The 21750-nt window shown below is 39.7% G+C and overlaps 1 protein-coding gene across 1 annotated transcript in view; it reads left to right on the forward strand.

The window, feature by feature from the left end:
• Nucleotides 1-9350, forward strand: part of UGGT1 (UDP-glucose glycoprotein glucosyltransferase 1) — a 407666-nt gene extending 398316 nt beyond the window's left edge. The window contains exons 36-38 of the mRNA XM_042782263.1: nt 8294-8410; nt 8764-8932; nt 9337-9350. Coding sequence (XP_042638197.1) covers nt 8294-8410; nt 8764-8932; nt 9337-9350 — 300 coding nt within the window. The remainder of the gene's footprint in view (nt 1-8293; nt 8411-8763; nt 8933-9336) is intronic.
• The last annotated feature ends 12400 nt before the right edge of the window (nt 9351-21750 follow it).

The following is a 21750-nucleotide window of genomic DNA, read 5'->3' on the forward strand; positions in this document are numbered from 1 at the left end:
ACTGCTGTATGGAAAGTGAATTTGCTCTGTAAATCTTCACCCAAATCACAATAAATTAAAATAAATAAATAAGTAAAAATCAAATCAAATCAAACTGGCATGCAGGTGGAGCAGAACTCCCAGGTCCCATCAGTGCACACAGACTGGTATGGAATTCCTTTCTGGTCCAGATGGTGGGTGGAGGGTGGGGGTGGCTGCACCTCCATTCACCAAGAGATTGTGAAATATAAGAGTAACAAGTGGAATATAATACCTTTCCAGTCCTTAGCCTCCATTGTGATTGTCCGTGCTGTGCTAGGCAAGTGGAGCCTATTCTTAGGTCACTGTGATTGGACAGCTGCCACTTTAAATATCAAAAATTGCCTCACCACTTTTAAGTATTCAAAATGGCTACGCCCTCAGGACAGCTGAATGTCCACAGCTCACTTTGTCTCCTTATTTGCTGTTTTTGTTTCTAGTTATCAGCCACTAGTGTAGTTGTCTATGCAGCCCTTGGCGAGCAGGGTTGATTTTTAGGTTATTTCCCAGGTTCTTACACTACCTGTAAATATTCAAACTAGCTATGCTATCAGAGTAGCTGATACTCTGCATGCAGCTCTGTTTTTGTCCTTATTCATTATTTTTGATTCAGATTCTTCTACTAGTTGGTATTTAATCTCCTTCTGTAACCTTCCTTTCAAAGCTCAGTCCTCCATGATTATCTTCTGTATCTGTGTCAATTGTTTTCTCTTCTTTTGCTGTTGTTGTCTGTGTAGCTTCTGTGTCTATTCTGCCATCTTACTGGAAGTCCATTTGGCTTATTTTTTACAGTTTCCAGTTCTTGTTGAAATTGTCGATCTTTTTTTTTTTTTTTTTAAACTTAGTAAGTAGGTTGCTGCTGTTGTTAGAGGCCGTTGAGTAAGTCTGGACTCATAGTGACCCTTTGTACAACAGAACAAAACACTGCCTGTTCCTGTGCAATCCTCACAATTAGTGCCGTGCTTGAGTCCATCATTGCAGCCACTGTGTCAATCTATCTTGTTAACAATCTTCCCTCTTTTCACTGACCCTCTATCTTAACTAAGCTTTTCCTTTTCCAGAGAATGGTCCCTTCTCACAACATAACCAAAGTATGAAAGAGAAAATATGGCCATTCTTGCTTCTAATGAGCATTCCAAGTGTACTTCTTCTAAGACTGATGTATGAGTTCAGTCAGTCACCAGCACCACAACTCAAGTACATGAGTTCTTCTGTGGTCTTCTTTGTTCATTGTCCAGCTGTCGCATCCATTTGAAAATACTATACCTAATGTCTGGCGCATCTTAGTCTTCAGAGTGACATCTTTGGTCTTTTAACACTTTAAGTGTTAAAGGTCATTTGCAGTAGATTTGACCAGTGCAGTACATCTTCTGATTTCCTGGCCACTACTTCCATGGGCATTGATTGTGGATTCAAGTAAAATGAAATCAGGTATTATTAATTAGTGGGACCTGTTATCTCTGATTTATGGAGCTACATTGTGTCTGATTCTGTTATTTGTGTTATCTTTTTGTTCTCTTGTTTCCCACATATCTGTATTTCTATAGTTTTATAGTCAGGCATTATGTTTGCAGAATTGTTATAGAAAAAATTTTAAGTCTGTTGTTAGGTGCTTTGGATACTTTATGCTACTGTAACAGAAAATATCACAAATTGGATGAACAAATGAGTTTATTCTCTTACTGTTTAGGAGGCTAGAAGTCCAAATTCAGAGTACCAGATCTAGGGCCTGGGTGAAAGCCCTTTGACTGTAGGCTTCAGCTTTGCCTTTTTTTCTGGCCCAATGGAACTGGAGGCATCTCTTCACTCAGGAACCTGCTGAATGCTGAGGCTGACAAACCCAAGGTCAGGAATACAATGGCATCGTCCCAAAGTTATCAAATCACACAGTAGGCCACTAATTGAAGTCCATTAACAGTCTGAATATTGGCAGGCTGCTGAATGATGACTCGGTTACATTCAGGATTCAAGCATGCCAAAAGCTGCTGAGACTCTTATCAAATCTTCTTATATACTGGAAGCAGACCACATCTGTAAGGCAGCTGCTCAGCTGCTCTAGTAGATTTCACCATAGAGTTGATTACCAGTCTCATCATGGGGAATAACTACATCTAGCTACCCAGCCACTCAAAACCAGACCCAGCCAAGTTGATACATAACCTTAAATATCACAAGTGTCATCGAATTGGTTCGGGCACATAGCAACTCCATGTACAACATAATGAAACATTGCCTGGTCCTGCTCCAGCCTGACAGTTGTTATGTTTGGCTCATTGTTGCAGATACTGTTGTCATTTCATCTTGGTGAAGGTCTTCCTCTTTTTTACTTGCCATTACTTTACTAAGCATGATGTCCTTCTCCAGGGATTGGTCCCTCTTACTAACATGTGCAAAGCACATGAGACAAAGTCTCACCATCCTCACTTCTGATGAGCATTCTGGCTGTATTTCTTACGAGACAGATTTGTTTGTTCTTCTGGCAATGCATGGTATATTTAATATTCTTCACCAGCACCATAATTCAGGAGCTTCAATTCTTCATTCTTCCATATTCATTATCCACCTTTCACATGTATATGAGGTGATTGAAAATATCATAATTTGAGTCAGGCACACTGTAGTCTTCAAAGTGATATCTTTGCCTTTTAATACTTCACAGAGGTCTTTTGCAGCAGAGTTGCCCAATTTGAAGTCTAGAATAATGCTATCGTGTAACAAACAGAATTTATATTTGTTTTTGCCTACAGCATGGGAAGCTTGGAAATTTAGGATTATTTTAATCTACTTTTAAGATTCTGATGATTTGAAGTTAGATTGGCATCCTTAGTGGGCCATACTAGTAGAGTGTATACCTTTGATGTACCAACCCATAGCAAAGGGGTTCACCAGAACTTTTCCCAGTCACAGGTCTTAGATACATATAACCCTAGGCAAAAAGCAACCCCCCATAGCAGGTTTACCTTTCTGGGCCTTAGTTTTCCTCTGGCCTAATTATTCTTTACTGTCTTGTTAGCTCTCTTCAAGCTTGTGTTTTTCATGAATTATTCAGCTTTTCTAGTAGTCCTTACCAGGAGCGCTAGTCTCATCTGCCTGGTCCACCAATACTAGAAGTAAAGCTTTACTTTTTTTAAGCTAAGTATAAAATTGGAACTGCTACTATATTCCTGTTTCGACTATCTGCTGGAATGCTGCACGTTCAGTAATTTGTAAAAGTTTAAGTGAAACTGGAATACATTGAGACCAGTATTTGCTATCTTATGTGGTGTAGGAAATTACATGGTATACTTTTCTAGCCATAGTCTTTTTAACTCCCCTTTTGCCTTGAGAAGCTGATTGTTAAAGCTATCCACCTGGTGTATTTCTCTTGGAGTGTCAGGAAGCAATCTTCTGGGAAGTTTGCTTGCTCTCAGATACATAGAATTCTGATGTGGGGATTGGTTAGTTTTGGCCACTCTGCCAGGCTCAGAAAGGAGCCCTCCTAGAGGCAGGTCTAGAGAGTCTCTCTGACTGCTGCCTGAGAAAGACACACTGCTAAGAGATGTAAGAGAGACACGCTGCTGAGAGAGAGACATCCTATGGAGAGAGACTGAGAGACTGAGCACGTTCCTGAACTTGAATTGTAGCCTGTTGCTTCCCTAATAAACCCCATAATCTGTGAGTTCTCTGTGACCACTGCAGTGATTAATGAACCTAGCAGTGAGTTGGTGAGTGGTGTGGGAGGAACAGTTGTTGTCAGGGTTGATGAGAGGGCTGGAAGGTGGCAGCATGTCTTGGCCTTATAGGAGCAGCAGGCCTTGGGCTGCTGATAGTGATTCTGTCCTCCTCTTGTGTAGTTTGAGGAGGTCAGAATATGCCACCTCCCTGCCCCTTTAGCACTTACTTAGCTACTTTTTAATTTTAGTTTGTTGAAAATTTTGATAAAGAAAATCATTTTGTCCTAGCGTACAGAAAAAGGTATGAACAGTTGTTAACTAGATCATTCTTTATACAAGTATCATAGTTGATCATTTTTACATATTTTAATCCATTAGAGTTATATTCCATGTTAGTCTTAGGACAATGGAACATAATACTGTGCCATACTTGAAAGATCTCTTGAGAGAAAACTTCAAAGCATAAAGTATATTTGGCTAGAAAACGTGTGGTCCTCATCTCTTTGGGAGCAGGCCCAGTAGACAAAGTAGACTCAGAGGACTACCTGTATGCAAAACTAAAATGCAAAACCCACTAGTCTGTATACTTGTTTTACTTTCAAAAGATAGGAGGATTTTTCTTACAATTGCCCTCATGCAGGACAGTCTAGATACAGGTTACTTATAAGTTTTAAGCTAAAGTTTTTTGTGGCTTATTATGAGTAACTGTTTTATCAATGTAAGCATAAAAAATTTTGTTTTAAATTATGTAAATTTATAGGTTTTTAAAAACACTTGTAAGTAAAATCTTAAGCTTTTCTAAGGCTTTTGGTCCACCACTCATCTGTCAGTTTGTCATACTATGGTGGCTTGTGTATTGCTGTGAGGCTGGAGGCAATGCCACCAGTATTTCAAATACCAGCAGGTTCACCCATGGTGGACAGGTTTCAGTGGAGCTTCCAGACTAAGACAGACTTGGAAGAAGGAAGGGGCCATCCATATCTCAAAGAAAAGTAGTGTCTACCTTAGTAATGTCGATGGAGTAGAGCTTTCAGGGCCTCCATTTGCTGATGTGGCACAACTCAAAATGAGAAGAAACAGCTGAAAACATCCATTAATAACTGGAACATGGGATGTACAAAGTATGAATCTGGGAAAATTGGAAGTTGTCAAAAATGAAATGGAATGCATAAAGATTAATATCCTGGGCATCAAGGAGCTGAAATGGACTGGTTTTGGCTATTTTGAATCAGACAAACATGATCTATGCTGGGAATGACAAAGAGGAATAGCATGGCATTCATTGTCACAAAGAATGTTTCAAGATCTATCATGAAGTACAGTACTCTCAATGATGGGATAATATCCATACGCCTCCAAGGAAGACCAGTTAATACTACTACTGTTCAAATTTACACACCAACCAGCAAAGCCAAAGATGAGGAAATTGAAGATGTTGACCAACTTCTGCAGTCTAAAATTGACCAAACATGCAATCAAGATGTGTTGATTATTACTGGTGATTGGAATGCAAAAGTTGGAAACAGAAGAATCACCAGTAGTTGGAAAATATGGCCCTGGTAATAGAAATGATGCTGGAGATCGTGTGATGGAATTTTGCAAGACCAATGACTTACTCATTGCAAATACCTTTTCTCAACAACATAAATGGTGGCTATATGTGGACTTCACCATATGGAATGCACAGGCATCTGATCGATTACATCTGTGGAAAGAGCTCATGGAAAAGCTCAGTATCTTTAGCCAATACAAGGCCAGGAGCTGATTGTGGAACAGACCATCAGCTGCTCAAATGCAAGTTCAAATTGAAGCTGAGGACAAAAGAAGTCCATGAGAGCCAAAATATGACCTTACTTATATCCCTCCTAAATGTAGAGACAATCTAAAGACTAGATCTGGTGCACTGAACATCAGTGACAGAAAACCAGATGAGTTATGGGATGACATCAAGAACATCATCCATGAAGAAAGCAAAAGATCATTAAAAAGACAGGAAATTATGAAAATGGATGTTAGAAGACACTCTGAAACTTGCCCTAGAACAGAGAGTAGCTAAAGCAAATGGAAGAAATTACAAGATAAAAGAGCTAAACAGAAGATTTCAAAGAGCAGCTTGAGAAGACAAAGTCAATTATTATAATGAAATGTGCAAAGACTTGGAGTTAGAAAACCAAAAGGGAAGAACACACTCAGCATTTCTCAAGCTGAAAGAACTGAAGAAAAAATTCCAGCCTTGAGTTGCAATATTGAAAGATTCTATGGACAAAATATTGAATGATGCAGGAAACATCAAGAGAAGATGGCAGGAATACACAGCATCACTGTACCAAAAGGAATTGGTTGATGTTCATCCATTTCAGGAGGAGGCATATGATCACAAGGAGGCATATGATACCCATGGTATTGAAGGAATAAGTTGAAGCTGCACTGAAGGAATTGGCAAAGAATAAGGCTGTAGAAATTAACAGAATCCCCACTGGAGATGTTTCAACAAACAGATGCTGCATTGGAGCCACTCATTTGTCTGTGCCAAGAAATTTGGAAGACAGTTACCTGGCCAACTGACTGGAAGAGATCCATATTTGTATCCATTCCAAAGAAAGGTGATCTCACAGAATGCGGAAATTCTCAAACAATATCATTAATATCACATGCAAATAAAATCTTGCTGAGGATAATTTAAAAATGGTTGCAGCAGTATATTAACAAAGAACTTCCAGAAGTGCAAGCTGGATTCAGAAGAGAATGTGGAACAAGGGATATCATTGCTGATGTCAGATGGCTCTTAGCTGAAAGCAAAGAATACCAGAAAGAAATTCACTTGTGTTTTATTGACTATGCAAAAGTAACTGATTGTGTGGATCACAATAAATTATGGATAGCATTGAGAAGAACAGGAATTCCAGAACATTTAATTGTACTCATGAGGAATATGCACATAACCAGGAGGCTGTCATTCGTACAGAGCAAGGGGATACAACATGGTTTAAAATCAGAAGGGAGTGCGTTTAAGTTTTATCCTTTCACCATACTTATTCAGTCTGTCTGCTGAGCAGATAATCTGAGAAGCTGGACTGTATAAAGAAGAGTGTGGCATCAGGATTGGAGGAAGACTCATTAACAACCTGCAGTATTCAGAAGACACAACCTTGTGGAAAGTAAAGATGACTTGAAGCACTTACTGATGAAGATTAAAGACTACAGTTTGCAGTATGGATTGCATCTCAACATAAAACAAAATTCCTCACAACTGGATCAACAAGCAGCATCACGCTAAATGGAGAAAAGATTGATGTTGTCCAAGATTTCATATTACTTGGTTCCACAGTCAACACTAATAGAAGCACCAGTCAACAAATCAGGTGATGTATTGCAGCGGGCAAATCTGCTGCAGAAGTCCTATTTAAAGTGCTGAAGAGCAAAGATGTCTCTTTGAAGACTATGGTATGCCTAACCCAAGCCATGGTATTTTCAGTTGCCTCGTATGCATATGAAAGCTGGACAATGAAGAAAGCGGTAAGGAAGACCAAAGAAGAGTTGATGCTTTTTACTTGTGGTGTTTGTGAAGAATACTGAAAGTACCATGGATTGCCAGAAGAACTAACATATCTGTCCTGGAAAAAGTGTAGCCAGAATGCTCCTTGGAAGCAAGAATGGCCAGACTTCATTTCACCTACTTCGGTCATGTTAGAAAGGACCATTCGCTGGAGAAGGATATCATGCTTGGTAAAGTGGAGGGTCAACAAAAAAGGGGAAGGCCCTCAACAAAGATGGGTTGACAAAGTGGCTGTAATGATGGGTGTTCTGGTTACCTCGTACTGCTCTGACAAGAAATATAAACCACAAATGGGATGGCCTTAACAAACAGGAGTTTATTCTTAAGCTTTGGAGGCTTTGAATCCAAGTTCAAAGTGCCAGGCTCTACAGGCTGGGTGAAAGCTCCTCAACCTTGGCGTCCAGCTCTGCCTCCTGCTCCCAGCCCACTGGAGCTAGAAACATTTCTTCACTGTTGGCTACTGAGACTGAGAAGCCCAAGGTTGACAAGTAAAAAGGCACAGTCCCGATGTTACCAAACCACACAGCAGGCCATTAACTCTAAGTCCCAAGATCGGCAGAGCATTGCAGGCTGCTGAGCAACAACAAGGCTACATGCAGGGTCCAATGTGCCAAAGGCTAGAGACCATTCTCAAAACTTCTCCTTATATACAGGAAGCAGATCACATAACCAAAGGCAGGTACTCAGCTGCTCACAGTAGAGTCCACCACGGAGTTGATTACCAGTCTCATCATGGGGAATACTACATCCAGCTGCCCAGCCACTCAACCAGGCCTAGCCAAGTTGACATACAAACATAACCATCACAGTGGGCTCAGGTATAGCAAGGATTGTAAGGGTGGCACAGGTCCAGGCAGTATTTTGTTCTGTTGTACGTCGGGTTGCTATGAGTCAGAGCCGACTCAGCAGCACCTAACAACAACAACAAGGCATTTGGTAAGTACTTTCAGTTCTAAAATTCTGTGAGTTGCATGTGGTACATAGTTAATACCACTGACTGACTATACATTTATTTAAGTTTCCCGTAGAACTTAAAGTCTTGTATTTTATTTTCTTTACTAAACAGGATTTACCCAATAACATGATTCATCAGGTGCCAATAAAATCACTCCCGCAAGAATGGCTTTGGTGTGAGACTTGGTGTGATGATGCCTCTAAGCAAAGGGCGAAGACAATTGATTTGGTAAGCTGTTTGTGGTTCTCATCTGCAACTTAATCCAGTATGATGTCTTTTCTTTGTTGATGTATAGTTTAAGGGTTATGGAACTTCTCAGAATAATTTCAGCAGTTCTCTTTTCTGCTTGGAGCCAGAGATGATAGAAGCAAAATCTTACACAAAACTGCTGTGTAATAAAAGTAATTGTTGCTTTCTAGCTCATTACCATATTGCCCCTGACAATCTGTCATCATCTCCCCAGTCCTCAGTATTGTTCTTATGCTGTGAGGACTTGTAACCTAAGAGCAGAAACACCTTTGAGTTCTATTTAATGTCCTTTTTTAAAAACTCATCTGTAGTATGTTGCCTTGTTTTCACAGTGTAATAATCCAATGACCAAAGAGCCCAAACTAGAAGCAGCTATGCGAATTGTCCCAGAGTGGCAGGACTATGACCAAGAAATCAAACAGTTACAGATCCGTTTTCAAAAGGAGAAGGAGGCAGGACCACTATCGAAAGAGACTAAGACAAAAGAGCCAAGCCAAGAAGGTAAGTACAAACCTTTGGATTTAGATACATACTTTTTTACTTGTCTCATTTCTATTTATTGCATAAACAACATAATAATGGAGAAAAGGAAAAGAAAAATCTCTTAAATCATTAATCTTTTAATCCCACCATCCTCCAATTATGTATTTTTCATTTTCCTTTTCAGCTGGCCTTGTAAACAGTTTCTATTAATGCATTGGCTGCCTGCCTACTGTTTTTTAGAAAGGGAATGCTTCCTTTTGACTGTGGAGAATGTTGTTAGCAAGGGGTAATTTTTTCCCATCTGCGCCCTATTTTCAGATGGGGTGTTTGTAAAACACAGTTAACATCACTGACTGACTATACATTTATTTAAATTTCCCATACAACTTAAAGTCTTGCTTTTTATTTTCTTTACTAAACAGGATTTACCCAATAACATGATTCATCAGGTGCCATCAGAATAACCATTCAGAATGGCCATTCTTATGGGAATGATTTAATTTGCACTTGATGAATCATGTTATTGGGTAAATCCTGTTTAGTAAAGAAAATAAAATGTAAGACTTTAAGTTGTATGGGAAATTTAAATAAATGTATAGTCAGTCAGTGATGTTAACTGTGTTTTGTAAAAGTCTTCCAAAGATAAAAGGAGTTCCTAGGTGGTGCAAATGGTTAAACATTTGGCTACTAGCCAAAAGATTCGTGTTTCAAACCTACCTACAGGGTGCCTTGGAAGATAGGCCTGGCAATCTGTTTGCAAAAGATGGAATCCTTAAAGACCCTATAGAGCAGTTCTGCTCTGCAAACATAGGTTGCCATGAGTTGGAATTGACTCAGTAGCAACTACCAACAACATGCAAATATCTAAGGTGATATTCTGATTGTGATTGTTTTATTTAGATATATTAGTTCTGTGATATGTAAGCCAAACTTAAAATTATTTGGAGGACCTCTTGTCAGATTCCATAGTTTTTTGTTGTTGTTGTTCTTTATGTTTTTATTAAATCTGACAGGTTACTAGTAAGTGGACAAGAATTGAGGCAAAGTACCTATGAATTTGGAAAAAACATATTTTTAAAAACAAGCATATTGGGTTGGTTGGGGTTGGATTTAGTTTAGGCTGAAAACAGAAAGGACAAGTGTTTCTACAATATTTTTTTCTACTATGTATACAACTTGAATGATAGCCACTTGAAAAAAATGATGAGAATACAAAAGTGTCCTTTTTTTAAACTATTAATACACTTGGCAATTTATTCATTTTGCTCTGGATTTTAAGATTTATTCATCTCAAAATTAATTCTGAAAGAGCAAATGCAGAAAAACATGGAACTTGAGTGATGCACATAAACATTCTGAAAATTCTATGATATCTGCACAGATAAATGGTTATGTATTTGCCATAAAAATTCATTCCAATTGATGGGTAAAGCCTTAAAGATTTCCATAGATAAATGGGCAAAGAATATGCATAATACTATTCAAATAAAAGTCTTCTCTTAAGATTTATCTTTAAGAAATTATTCAATGCAAAAGGAAAGTTGTATACATGAAGATACTTATTGTAGTAATATGAGCTACACTGATATATAGTAAATATGTTCATGTGCTGTTAAGTGAGAAAAGAAGAATCCTGACTGAAAATGTATGCATTTAGACTAACTGAAAGTAGATATACAGGTGGAAACTGTTTAGTTAGATTGGGGATTTACAGATAATTTCAGTGTGTTTAAAAATAAAAATGTCTCCTTTGTTTTTTTGCTTTCAAAATACAACACAACAACATCAAACCAAAGGTCCTAAAATTTTAAAAAGAGAAAGTGGAGATGGGGCACAAATTATGGGTTACCATGTTGGGACCTGCTTAATCTGTACTTTCATAACTTGAAGACATTCTTTTTTATTTTCCGTTGTTCTTCTTTTCCATAGGGCCTCAGACACATGAAGAATTATGATCTCCTGAGGATAGGAAATTGCGCCATTTGAAAAACAGTTTTTATATTAAATGCTAGTTTTTTCTGATCTGTCTGTACAACTGCTGATGAACTGGTTGGGCAGATGTGCCACATCTTTGATTCTGAGTGTTTGATTTTGACTTCTGCACACTGGTGGGGTTAAGGCACTACTAGTTTTGTACCTCAGAAGAATACCAGTGGCTAATCTTCCAGGACTCTGTACAGAGCAGCCTTCTAACCAGAGGGGAGCATGACAGCAGCACCAGGAAGAAATGAATACTTTGGTACGCACTTCCATGAGTACACACACATTGCACATCATAGGAACCAGTCCAGCCACAGCCACCACACTCTTCCCTACCTCAGTTTTCACCGTGGAATAGCCTGTGCTACAGGCAGATACCCATCATCTGGGGTTGTGTCGGCAGCAGCTTAGTCCACTGGCCACACTGCTGTGCTCCGTGTGTCCCTCATGCATTCTTTCCCATACCTTAGGCTCATTGTTAATCAGAATCCAACCAGCTAACCAACCTTGTGAATTCAGGGCTGGCTTAGTGCAACAGCTAAACAAATTAATTTGGGTTGGGGTCAGGATGGAGTAAATATCAAAAGTAGGATGGCTTTTGAGTATTGGGAGGTAAGGGAAGTGAGAAAGACAAGAATCTGGTCACTGCCTTTTATAAACCATTAGTACCATTGTGACAGATTTGAAAACATTATTCTTATTCCCCATCCAATCCCAGTGAATTTTTGAGGTAATTGTTTTGTAAACAATTTTTATATTTGTCAAAAGTCTTTGCTTTTTCTTACCACTTTCTTAAAAAATGTCTGTTAATGATTTCTTTATTGGATATAGCCATACTAAGTCCTTGTAATTATCTAGTTCAGGACTTCCCTCTAGAAGATGACTCAGATCATTTGCCTACTCCTGTGTAGGATTCTCTCAGAAGTGTGGTTGGCTTTGGCTTCTCTCTACAAAACAGCTCCTCGGTGTAAGACCAGGAGAAATTTTAACTGTGGAATTCACGTTTATATACATTTTTCTGTGTTCCTATCACTTAGGGCTTTAGATTCTCTTTAAGTTGCAAAAGTTGCTGGAGACAGCATAGGGTTCCGAGTCCACATTATGACATCTTAAGACAAAGTTTGCCCTTTAGTCACTGCTGTCTCCACCAAAATCTTTTTGTTTCTTCAACAAACAGATCGTCCCTTCTGAATCACCTTTTGCTGGTGAATGAGTCAGTGCTATGCGGCACAGGAGCCATTGAGCTGGTTTTGGCCAGAGAAGGGTGAAGTTCAAGTGTCCTTCCCTACATCTCTTCATCTAGCTATAAGGCCCGGTGGCAAGAGCACTAATGTGGAATCACACCTACCTTCACATTCACATGCTTTCTTTGTTTTTACTTTCATTTTTTTTTCATTTTCATTTCATATTTTGCCTGCTTTTTAAAAAATACAAGGAGAGGACAGTGCAAATGGCTAGTTCAGTCCTTGCTCTTCTAAACCAGATAGCATTTTGATTTGCAGTCTTTTTTAAATTACTTACAAAGTCTTATCACAAATGTCAAGTAATTTGTTTTTGTTTTTGTTTTTTTAATTTTCAAATTAACAAGTTAGCTTAGGAGCCTCCCAGCTATTCGGAAGGAGCATGTAACTTTGCTTTCATAATTCCATTAACAATTGAGGAATGACTCAAAGGAGGATTAAACATATAATTTGATTTGTGATCCTACAAGTCCAGGAACCTTCAGAATCATTGCTGCTCGCAATGGTGGTAGCGTGTTCTCCATCGCCCTCCCCTCACCTTGTCAAGGCAGCTGAAGGGACCTATCAGGAAGACTAAAACACTTTTGTTTAGAATACTTTTGTTTAGGCTTCATCTTCAGATTTAATTAAGCCTTCAGAGAGCTGTCTGCTGACACTGCCACCTACAAGCATGCATTTTTCAGGGTACTTAGGAAGTGGCCCTGGCTCCTTTCTCTATATCTACCAAATCTTTTGTGCATATTCTGTGTAGGGAAGATACAGCGCAAACTCTGCTCTCTGTCCTGTGTGATCTTGTTATCACTCATTGACCCTTACCCCACTACTTTCAGTGTCTGCTGTGGGTGATTCTAAATGTGCACCATCTTGCTTCCATAATGTAGTGGGCCCCTTCTGGTGCCAGTAATTCTTTTCTTGATTCATGTGGCATATACACCCCTCAGAGTTAACCTCTCATACCCTAGGAAATGATGTTACCATGAAAATTTGACCTTGGTCCACCAAACCTAATAGCTCTATTATAAGCAAGCATATTGTGACTGATAAAGAGGTAAGGTAATTTTTTTTCAAGAAGCAAGATTTGATTGCACTGGATGTTCAAGGTTACAGAAACTGTTCACAGTGTGTTCTTTTTAGCCATCATTATGTATAATGCATTTTTTTTCTCATCATGTAGAAAATTTTCTTTCTGAATTAAGTGGCAGAGTGATGTCAGAATGACATGAAACAGTATGAGCCTCTCTTTCTGCTCTATCAAGAGTGTTTGATTGGGGTCAGAACCTGCTGATGGGGCCAAGGCATGCCATCACCAGGGTCTTGGGCATGCCTGTGTTTTGGTTTAATGTTGAACTGAGTACTCACCACACTGAGAATAAGGCATGTTGGTTTTCCACAGACTGATAGAGTTAGAATCTGTCACAGTGTTGCATTTCAAATTGAACCTACAAATGTTGGCATGCCCACTAAGTGTGCTAGCATTGGCTGGGCCCATGCATCATGTGAACTCAGTCTTAGGAGAGCAAAGGTTTAAAGGGTATTAAAAGACAGTTCTATGGATGGAGCTGATGAAGTCACATGGAGTCCTCATGTGACTATTGCTGAAGCCATGCCTGAATTAACAGCCTCTGTCTAGCTACTGGGACTGCGTGTCCCCGAGTGCAGGGCTGAGGTAGCTAGGGATGGTCATGCAATTATCAGAGAGATAGCAAAGGAGATTGGAGGAAGGAAAGCCCATAGTTTCCATTAACCAGGAATTACCCTTTACTGGTACCAAAATTTGGAACAGGCCAGACACCACCCTCCGGTACTGAGTATAAAATGACTCATACTCCTTCTCTCCTTGAGTAAATGTGGACACTTGAAAGTAGTTTTTTTCTAACACTGTAATGGCTAACTTTGCCTAAATGAATTATTTAAAAAAAAAAAAAACAACAACTAAGTTACAAGGGAATGTGCTTTTTTCTGAATAAAGTGTTGATGCTGTTACCCAATTTAATTGGATGTTAGACTGGTAAAACCTCCTAAGTCAGCCTTTGTCTTGGTAACAAACATTGGATGGTGAAAAAAGAGTAAATTATGTGAAAAGTTATGTAATATATATATTCATTGTGAAACTTTAATAGTTTTTAAGGATTTAATTTTATGGGACTGTTTTGTGGCATGACTAGTTAATCAGTATAAACATGGCTTACAGTGTGTCCAGTTTCTTCATTGCTGTTAGGTGCCATCAAGTCTGTTCTGACTCATAGTAACCCTATGTACAATAGAACAAAACACTGACTGGTCCTGCAACCATCTTCACAATCATTGCCACGCTTTAGCCCATCGTCACGGCCACTGTGTCATCCATCTCATTAGTGAAACTAACCCTCTCCAGGGACTGGTCCCTTCTGACAGCGTGAAGTTTGGTAGGATGACCTTTTTCATTGGAATTTATGCCCTCCAGCTTGATGCAGTGAGGACACTATCATAAGGAGAATTTTGGTAATTACCTGGTGGAATTCAGGCAAGTTAGACCTTATTAACTCAATTATTTATAGTCAGGGTATCTGGAGGATACAAATTTCTCATTAATTATTTGCTCTTTGACTTCTGTGTATCATACAGAAACTACTAGATATCATCTTGGAAGGATCAATGTGGGCCAGCCTTACCCTTCTGGATTGCCTAGTAGTACTAAAAGAATCAAGGAGGGAATCTCTCCTACAAGGTAGCATTGAGTGTTGACAGTTTTAAAAACAAGCCACAAAATTAGCTTTGAATCTGAATAGAGCAGCTCCATGCTCCCCAGAAGTAGTCTACAAAGTTTAAACTCATTGGTGATGATTTCTGAAGCTAGAGGCCATTTCCCAGGTGTTCCCCAGTTACCTACAGTGCAGAGGCCAGATGTGGAAGATTGGAATAGAACGTAATGGTACAGAGAGCTCAGGCCTCATCCCACCTGTGCTTTACCCATTGTCTTGCTTGCTACCACTTAAGTTTCCAGAGAAATGGGCATAATTCCCTAATGGAACAGAAGATTATCAAGTACTATGTTTTCCAACCATGGTGATAAGAAGGCAAATGTAAAAATGGAGAGAAATGTTATAATTAAAAAAAAAAAAAAAACTATGTACAAATCTTCATAAATCCTCTATTTTGCTGTAATCCTGTTCCATTAAATGCACCATAGTGTTTAGGTGCTTCCCCTTGCTTGGGAACAAGCATTTGGGGTTGTTAAGTGTTTGCAGAATCCTCTGCAACCAAAGTGAATTGAAAATGAATTTCCTGGTACTGTAATGAAAATAAGATCTGCTGAACACAATAAACTTTTTGCTCTCTTCTTTAAAACTGTCTGCTGACTTACTCCATTTTCATTTTAGAAAGGGTAGAATGTTAGAGCTCAAGTTCAACTCCTTCATTGACAAAAGAAGCAGGCCTGGGGAGAGGGAGAAGGACTTTACCAGAAGTCTTTTTCAGGAGCAGGGGTAGGCTGGGCTGTCCCACTCCTCAGGATTCTCAGAAGTGTACTGAGCCGCTTCAAGGTCCCAGCCTCTGGGGATGCCCTGGGCAAGGCCTAGCAGGTGGACAGCTGCACACAAATAGGTGGGATCAGGGAGAGAAGCGCAAGGCAAGAAGGCAGCATAAGACAGCTCGGCTTGTCTTGGTCACTGAGTTGCTTTGAGGGGTGGCATGGACTCTGCTCATTTTGCATGTTCTCTGAGCTCCTACCTGGGGGATAGGTATAAAGTTGCAGAATACAATTCAGTTCCTATCCCCTAGGGGCTTGCTGAACATGGCAAACTAGTATAATGAGTGCTCTGGCCAAGGTGGGAGTTTGGGAGTTGAGAAGGAAATATAGTGGCTGTGTGGGCACAAGAGAAGGTACCCACAGAGAAGGAGAGAAAGGATTTAATGGTCAGGAAAAGCTACAAGTAAATGATCAAATTGAAGGATGAGGAATAGGAGTTAGAGGATCTCAATGGCACAACATTTAAACTCTTGGCTGCTAGCTGAAAGGTTGGGTTGTTCAACCTACCCAGTAGCTCAGGAGGAGAAAGACCTGGCAAACAACTTCTGTAAAGATTACAGCCAAGAAAGCCTTATGTGATAATTCTACTCAGTCACATGGCATTGCAATGAGTTGAAATTGACTTGATTGCACACAACAATATTCTAGATATGCTAGAATGAGGGAGAGTGATGGAGAAAGAGGGAGGAAGGCATGTTGCAGCAAGGACTTGAGCTAGTCTGTACATTTAGGGAATCATAAGTGAAGCTGTGTAGCCAGAGTCATGGCTAGGAAGAGGTAAAGAGGAGAGACACTTTTATAATACCTTTATCAAATAATATTAAATACATTTTTAATAAGATTTAAAACTAGGTTGACAGAAAAGCAAGGGAAGAATATGAGGAAAATATCACTCATCATACTTACTGTACAGAACCTGAACACAGGAAAGCAAAAAAAAAAATCTGCCAGAGATTAGTACTATTAGCATTTTGGCATATTTGTACATATTTCTACCTATACACATTTCAAAAGTAGGACTGATACTGTACTTGGTATTTCAGCAGTTTTACACATGGAGTCATGTATCCTTGAATTTGTCAAGCTGCATGTAAAGAACACCCACCTCACACCTTTAAGAAAATGGAGTAGCTTACACTCAGAAGTCCAAAGCTAGCAGTCTGACTGGATGGGCAGTTGTTCAGAGATGTCATTACCCGGATTCTCCCTGTCTCTGCTCAGCCATACACAGCACCAGCTGTACACTTAAGATGGTCGCCCGTATCAGTTAGTCATGTGCTTCCTTTGCATATGGAAGGAGACCTGGCTTCCCATGGTGACAGCCTGATCTTTAGAGTAAAGAGGAACCAGTTCAGAAAACTGGGCAAGCCTCTTCTGTTCCAGAGCCAGTCCAGTCACTCTTTGAACTGAGGTCAATTTGCCAAAGTTTCCTTGCTGCTCTTTGAAGGGAGTTGGGTGAAATGGCTCATAGCTTTGGACACACTCATCCCAGCACCCATTGTGGAAGTTTAAAAGATTAAATCCTGCTTGAAAAGTTATATGGGAAAACCAGCTGGTTGCTGCCATTCTGCTCCATCCAGAGGCAATTATTTTTCAACTCTTCGAGCTGTTTTTTGCAGCATTTCCCTTCAAATTTCTCAAGAAAATACTTCTGCTGTCATTTCTTCATTCCTGATAGTTAGGGATTTAGCTCCCCTACACCAACATCTCCTGCCCTGCCTATGTTCCGTCCTGTACATCTATAGTTTAACAATTTGGGTAAATCAGTAGTGATTTTGTATCGTGAATATGTAAATATTGCTTGCTGCTGAACCAAGTTGTATACTACAACTTTTTTTTTTTCTTTTCCCCCTTTCTGGCTTATTTTGTTTTAACTAGAGTTAATTCTCTATCTCTCTCTTTTTTCATTTGTTATATATGCACTAGCTTTTTCCCCAAATAGCCCAACAGTTCTATCACCTGGATGTTGCGTGTTTGCCTCTCCAGCCCCTGATGTCCAGCTTCATCTTTGACTGGGTGCGTTCTCAGGACTCCCCTAGGCCTCTCTCCTTTTGATTCCCTGTGCTTTGACTTCCTCAGCTTCCTTTCTTGGATTGCCAAATTGCCACCTTGTATTGCCAAATGACACCTTTCTTAAGAAAGAGTGTTGGGGAACCATGTTTGAGCCCTTGCATAACTAAAGTTGTCTTAATTCCATTATAACACTTGATTTTTGGCTGAGTATGGATTTTGAAGCTGAGTCATTTTTCCTCTTGAACATTCAAGAAGCTGAACTATGTGAAGAAGAATAAGGCATCAGGATTAGAGGAAGATTCATTAACAACCTGTGATATGCAGATGATAAAACCTTCCTTGCTGAAAGTGAAGAGGACTGGAAGCACTTACTGATGAAAATCAAAGACTACAGCCTTCATTATGGACTACACTTCAGTGTAAAAAAAAAGACAAATCTTCATCCTCATAAATGGAGAAAATATGGAAATTGTCAATGATTTCATTTTACTTGGATCCGCAATCAATGCCCATGGAACATCAATCAAGAAATCAAATGGTGTATTGCATTGACCTGCAATCTGCTACAAAAGACCTCTTTAAAGTACTGAAAAGCAAGGATGACCTGAACCAAGTCATGGACCATTTTCAGTAATCTCATATGCATGTGAAAGCTGGACAATGAATAAGGAACGCTGAAGAATTGATACCTGTGAATTATGGTGTTGGCAATGAATAAACCGTAGATTGCCAGAAGTCTGAACAAATCTGTTGTGGAAAAAATACAGCCAGAATGCTCCTTAGAATTGAGGATGTGAGACTTTGTCTTGTGTACTTTGGACATAGTAGGAACCAGTCTTTGGAGAAAGGATATCATGCCTGGTAAAGAGAGGAAAAAGGAGAAGACCTTCAATGAGATGGATTGACACAGTGGCTACAACAATGGGCCTAACATGGCTACAACTCTGAGAATGGCACTGGACCTAGCAGTGTTTCATTCTCTTGTACATGTTAGGGATGCTATGACTTGTAACCGACTTGACAGCACCTAACAACATGTTTTCTCTCATCTTCGAATACATTTTTTCACAGTCTTCTTAGCACCAGGGTTGTCACTCAGAGTTCCAATGCCATTCTGATTCTTCATTCTTTGTGTGTGACCTCCCTCTCTGGATACCATTGGGATCTCCTCTTTATCCATGGTCTTTTCAGACTTCATAGGAACTAAGTGTTGGATACTTCCTGGCCCATTTTATTCTGAAAACTCATGGCATTCAGTTCTAACATATGTCATTACTTTCTGCATCATTTTTTTTTCTTTTGTTTTTTACTCACTCTTTTTAGAACTGTTATTAGTCAGAATTGGGACCTTCCGTACTGATTTCCCAAATTAATATATATATAAGCTCTGGTAGTGTAGTGCCTAAGGCACTTGACTGCTAACCAGAAGACTGGTAGTTCAAACCCACCAGCCACTCCTCAGAAGGAAGATGGGGTAATCTACTTCCGTAGTAATACTGCCTCGGAAACCCAAGGAGGGGTCGCTATGAGTCAGGTCCGACTCGAGGGCACATAACAACAACAACATATATATATATATGTATATGTGTGTATATATATTTCTTAATTATGTTTGGTATTTTCTGCAAGTTTCTTGATTTTTACTTTCCATCCCTGTTCTTAGTTTTTTTATTAATTATTATAGTTTAGAAATTAAGTATTTTAGTTTCTAAAATTTCTTTCTGTTCTCTCATTGCCCTGTTTTATAGTTTTTGTTTCAGATTAAGATAAAATACCTGATTTCTGAAGGACATTACTTTTTTTTTTTTTAATTTTGTTTTTTGCCTCCCACACTATCTCCTTTTCCTCTAAATCTTCTCTCTGTCAATGTAGAAATTTCCCTCCAGTGTTCAATGACCTATGGCAGTCAGTAATTGAGAATGAGTGGACATGATTGAGGAAGGTACTGGGAGAGCTCATCTTGGAGGAGGGAGCCCTCACTTTCCCATGGACCTCCCCCTGGCCACCCTCTCAAATCTAGGGTCTGCAGTGGTTTCCTGGCTGGGGTGAGCCTTCACTTCCCTTGTTATATCCCACCACTCCAACTCTCAGCCCTACCCTTGCCTAGTATCTTAAGTCTCTTATGCTGCTATAACAAATACCTTTAACAAATAGGAATTTATTATTTTACAGTTTAGGAGGCTAGAAGTTGGAATTCAGAGTACTGGCTCTAGAGGGTGGGTGAAGGCCCCTCAATCTTGGGCTTCAACATTGTCTCTTGTTCAGGCCCAGTGGAATAAGCTAGAGGCTTGTGACTCATGCAGCTGTTGGCTGTTGAGGCTAATGAACCCAAGATTGGCAGGTAAAATGGCACAGTCCCAAGATCAGGCAACACAGCAGGCCACTGATTCAAGTCCAGGAACTGAAGATGAAGACCCACCAAATGGAGGATCCAAAATGTGCTATAAAGCTAGAGACTTTCCCAAATTTTCTCCATATATGCCGGAAGCAGGCCACATCCCAAAGGCCTGCTTTTTGGGCCTTTCCAAACACCCCTTCCACTGATCAATGTCTCACAGCAGATTCCAACATGGAGTTGATTACACCACATCCAGTCTCTTCATGGAGAATAACTACATTCAACTGCCAACACACTCAAAATAATGGTCCATCCAAACTGACACACAGCCTTAACTACCACACCTGGGACTAGCATCCTCAAGTCCAGGCTGCTGGTTCAAAATTCACAGAGAACAAACTTCCAGTCTAGAGACTTATGGAGAAAAGGAGGAGGTGTGTCTAGCTGGGCAAAGGATACAGGGCACCAGATCTCCTTGTTGGGGACCCTATTTAACCCAGCATGCCAGGATTGTGTGAGGTCCTGGGGTATGATGCTTCCCCATCACCCCTCTGCCAACAAGGCCCTTACCACATGTGGAGGCTTCCAGATGTTTGTTGAAATATTTTGAACTATATCCTGGTCTATATTTGCTTGTTCATTAATTCCTATTTTTATCCGTTTTAGCTGTTACCTTTGTGGAGTTGTGAGATAGAGAAAACATTTTTGAAAGGAAATTGAATACAATTTAAAATTCTTAAGCCTTTTTGTATTGTGAATGTTTTTTCAGGTCATTTAAACATTTTCAAAAATTTTTCATAACTCTAATAACATAGGATGTATCATACCTTAACAAATACATTATTGAGGATATTCTGTCAGCCAACAAACACATGAAGAAATGTTCCTAATCATTAGCCATTAGAAAGATGCAAATCAAAACATCCATGAGAATAGGAAGACTGAATATTGGGAAAATATCAATACTACCCAAATCAATCTACACATTTAATGCAATCCTGATCCAGATACCAACACAATTTTTTAAGGATATGGAAAAAACAATTACTAACTTCATAGTAGAAGAACAAGGTAGGAGGTCTCACACTCCCAGATCTCAAAACCTACTATACAGCCACAGTAGTCAAAACAGCATGGTGGGGAGTTCTGGCAAGATGGCAGATTAGGCAGAAAGACTGCACAGACCCTCTTCAACAAAGAAAAGGGAAACCAATTGACAAAGACACAGAAGATAATCTTGGACTGCTGAACCTTGAAGGGAAGGACACAGAAGTAGACTAAACCCCAACTAGCAGAAGAATTTCCATGAAAATACCAAAAAAGGAGACATATGGAGCTGTGGTCTGGCAGGGACCTAAATGCCCTTGACGGCACAAACGGCTTGGACATTCCCGAGTGGTGGTAGGACCTAAAAATCACCCAGCTAGCCACGGACTGTACGGACTGTGCACAGTGGCTGGGGAACAAACAGAGAAAGTGAAGAGAAAGGTGGGCTGAGTTGTAGACTTTTGCTGGTCTGGAGGTTTGCCATTTTGTAGGCTTAAAAAGCAGCTTGACTATTTTGGATATTTAAAGAGACAGCGCTCTAGCAGAATTCTGGGGCTTAAGAACATGTTCTGCTTTCCAGCAACCCCAAGGACACTCAGGCCTGCAAGACTGAAAAGCAACGGGCCAACGATAAAAAACCACCAAGTAGAGCCTGAACCACCCTTGGCTGCTCTTCACAAACAGTTAACAGAGATCTAAATACAACAAC

This window comes from Orycteropus afer, unplaced genomic scaffold (genome assembly GCF_000298275.1).
Source record: "Orycteropus afer afer isolate SDZICR_OR568_19922 unplaced genomic scaffold, OryAfe1.0 scaffold00274, whole genome shotgun sequence".
Taxonomy (NCBI): domain Eukaryota; kingdom Metazoa; phylum Chordata; class Mammalia; order Tubulidentata; family Orycteropodidae; genus Orycteropus; species Orycteropus afer.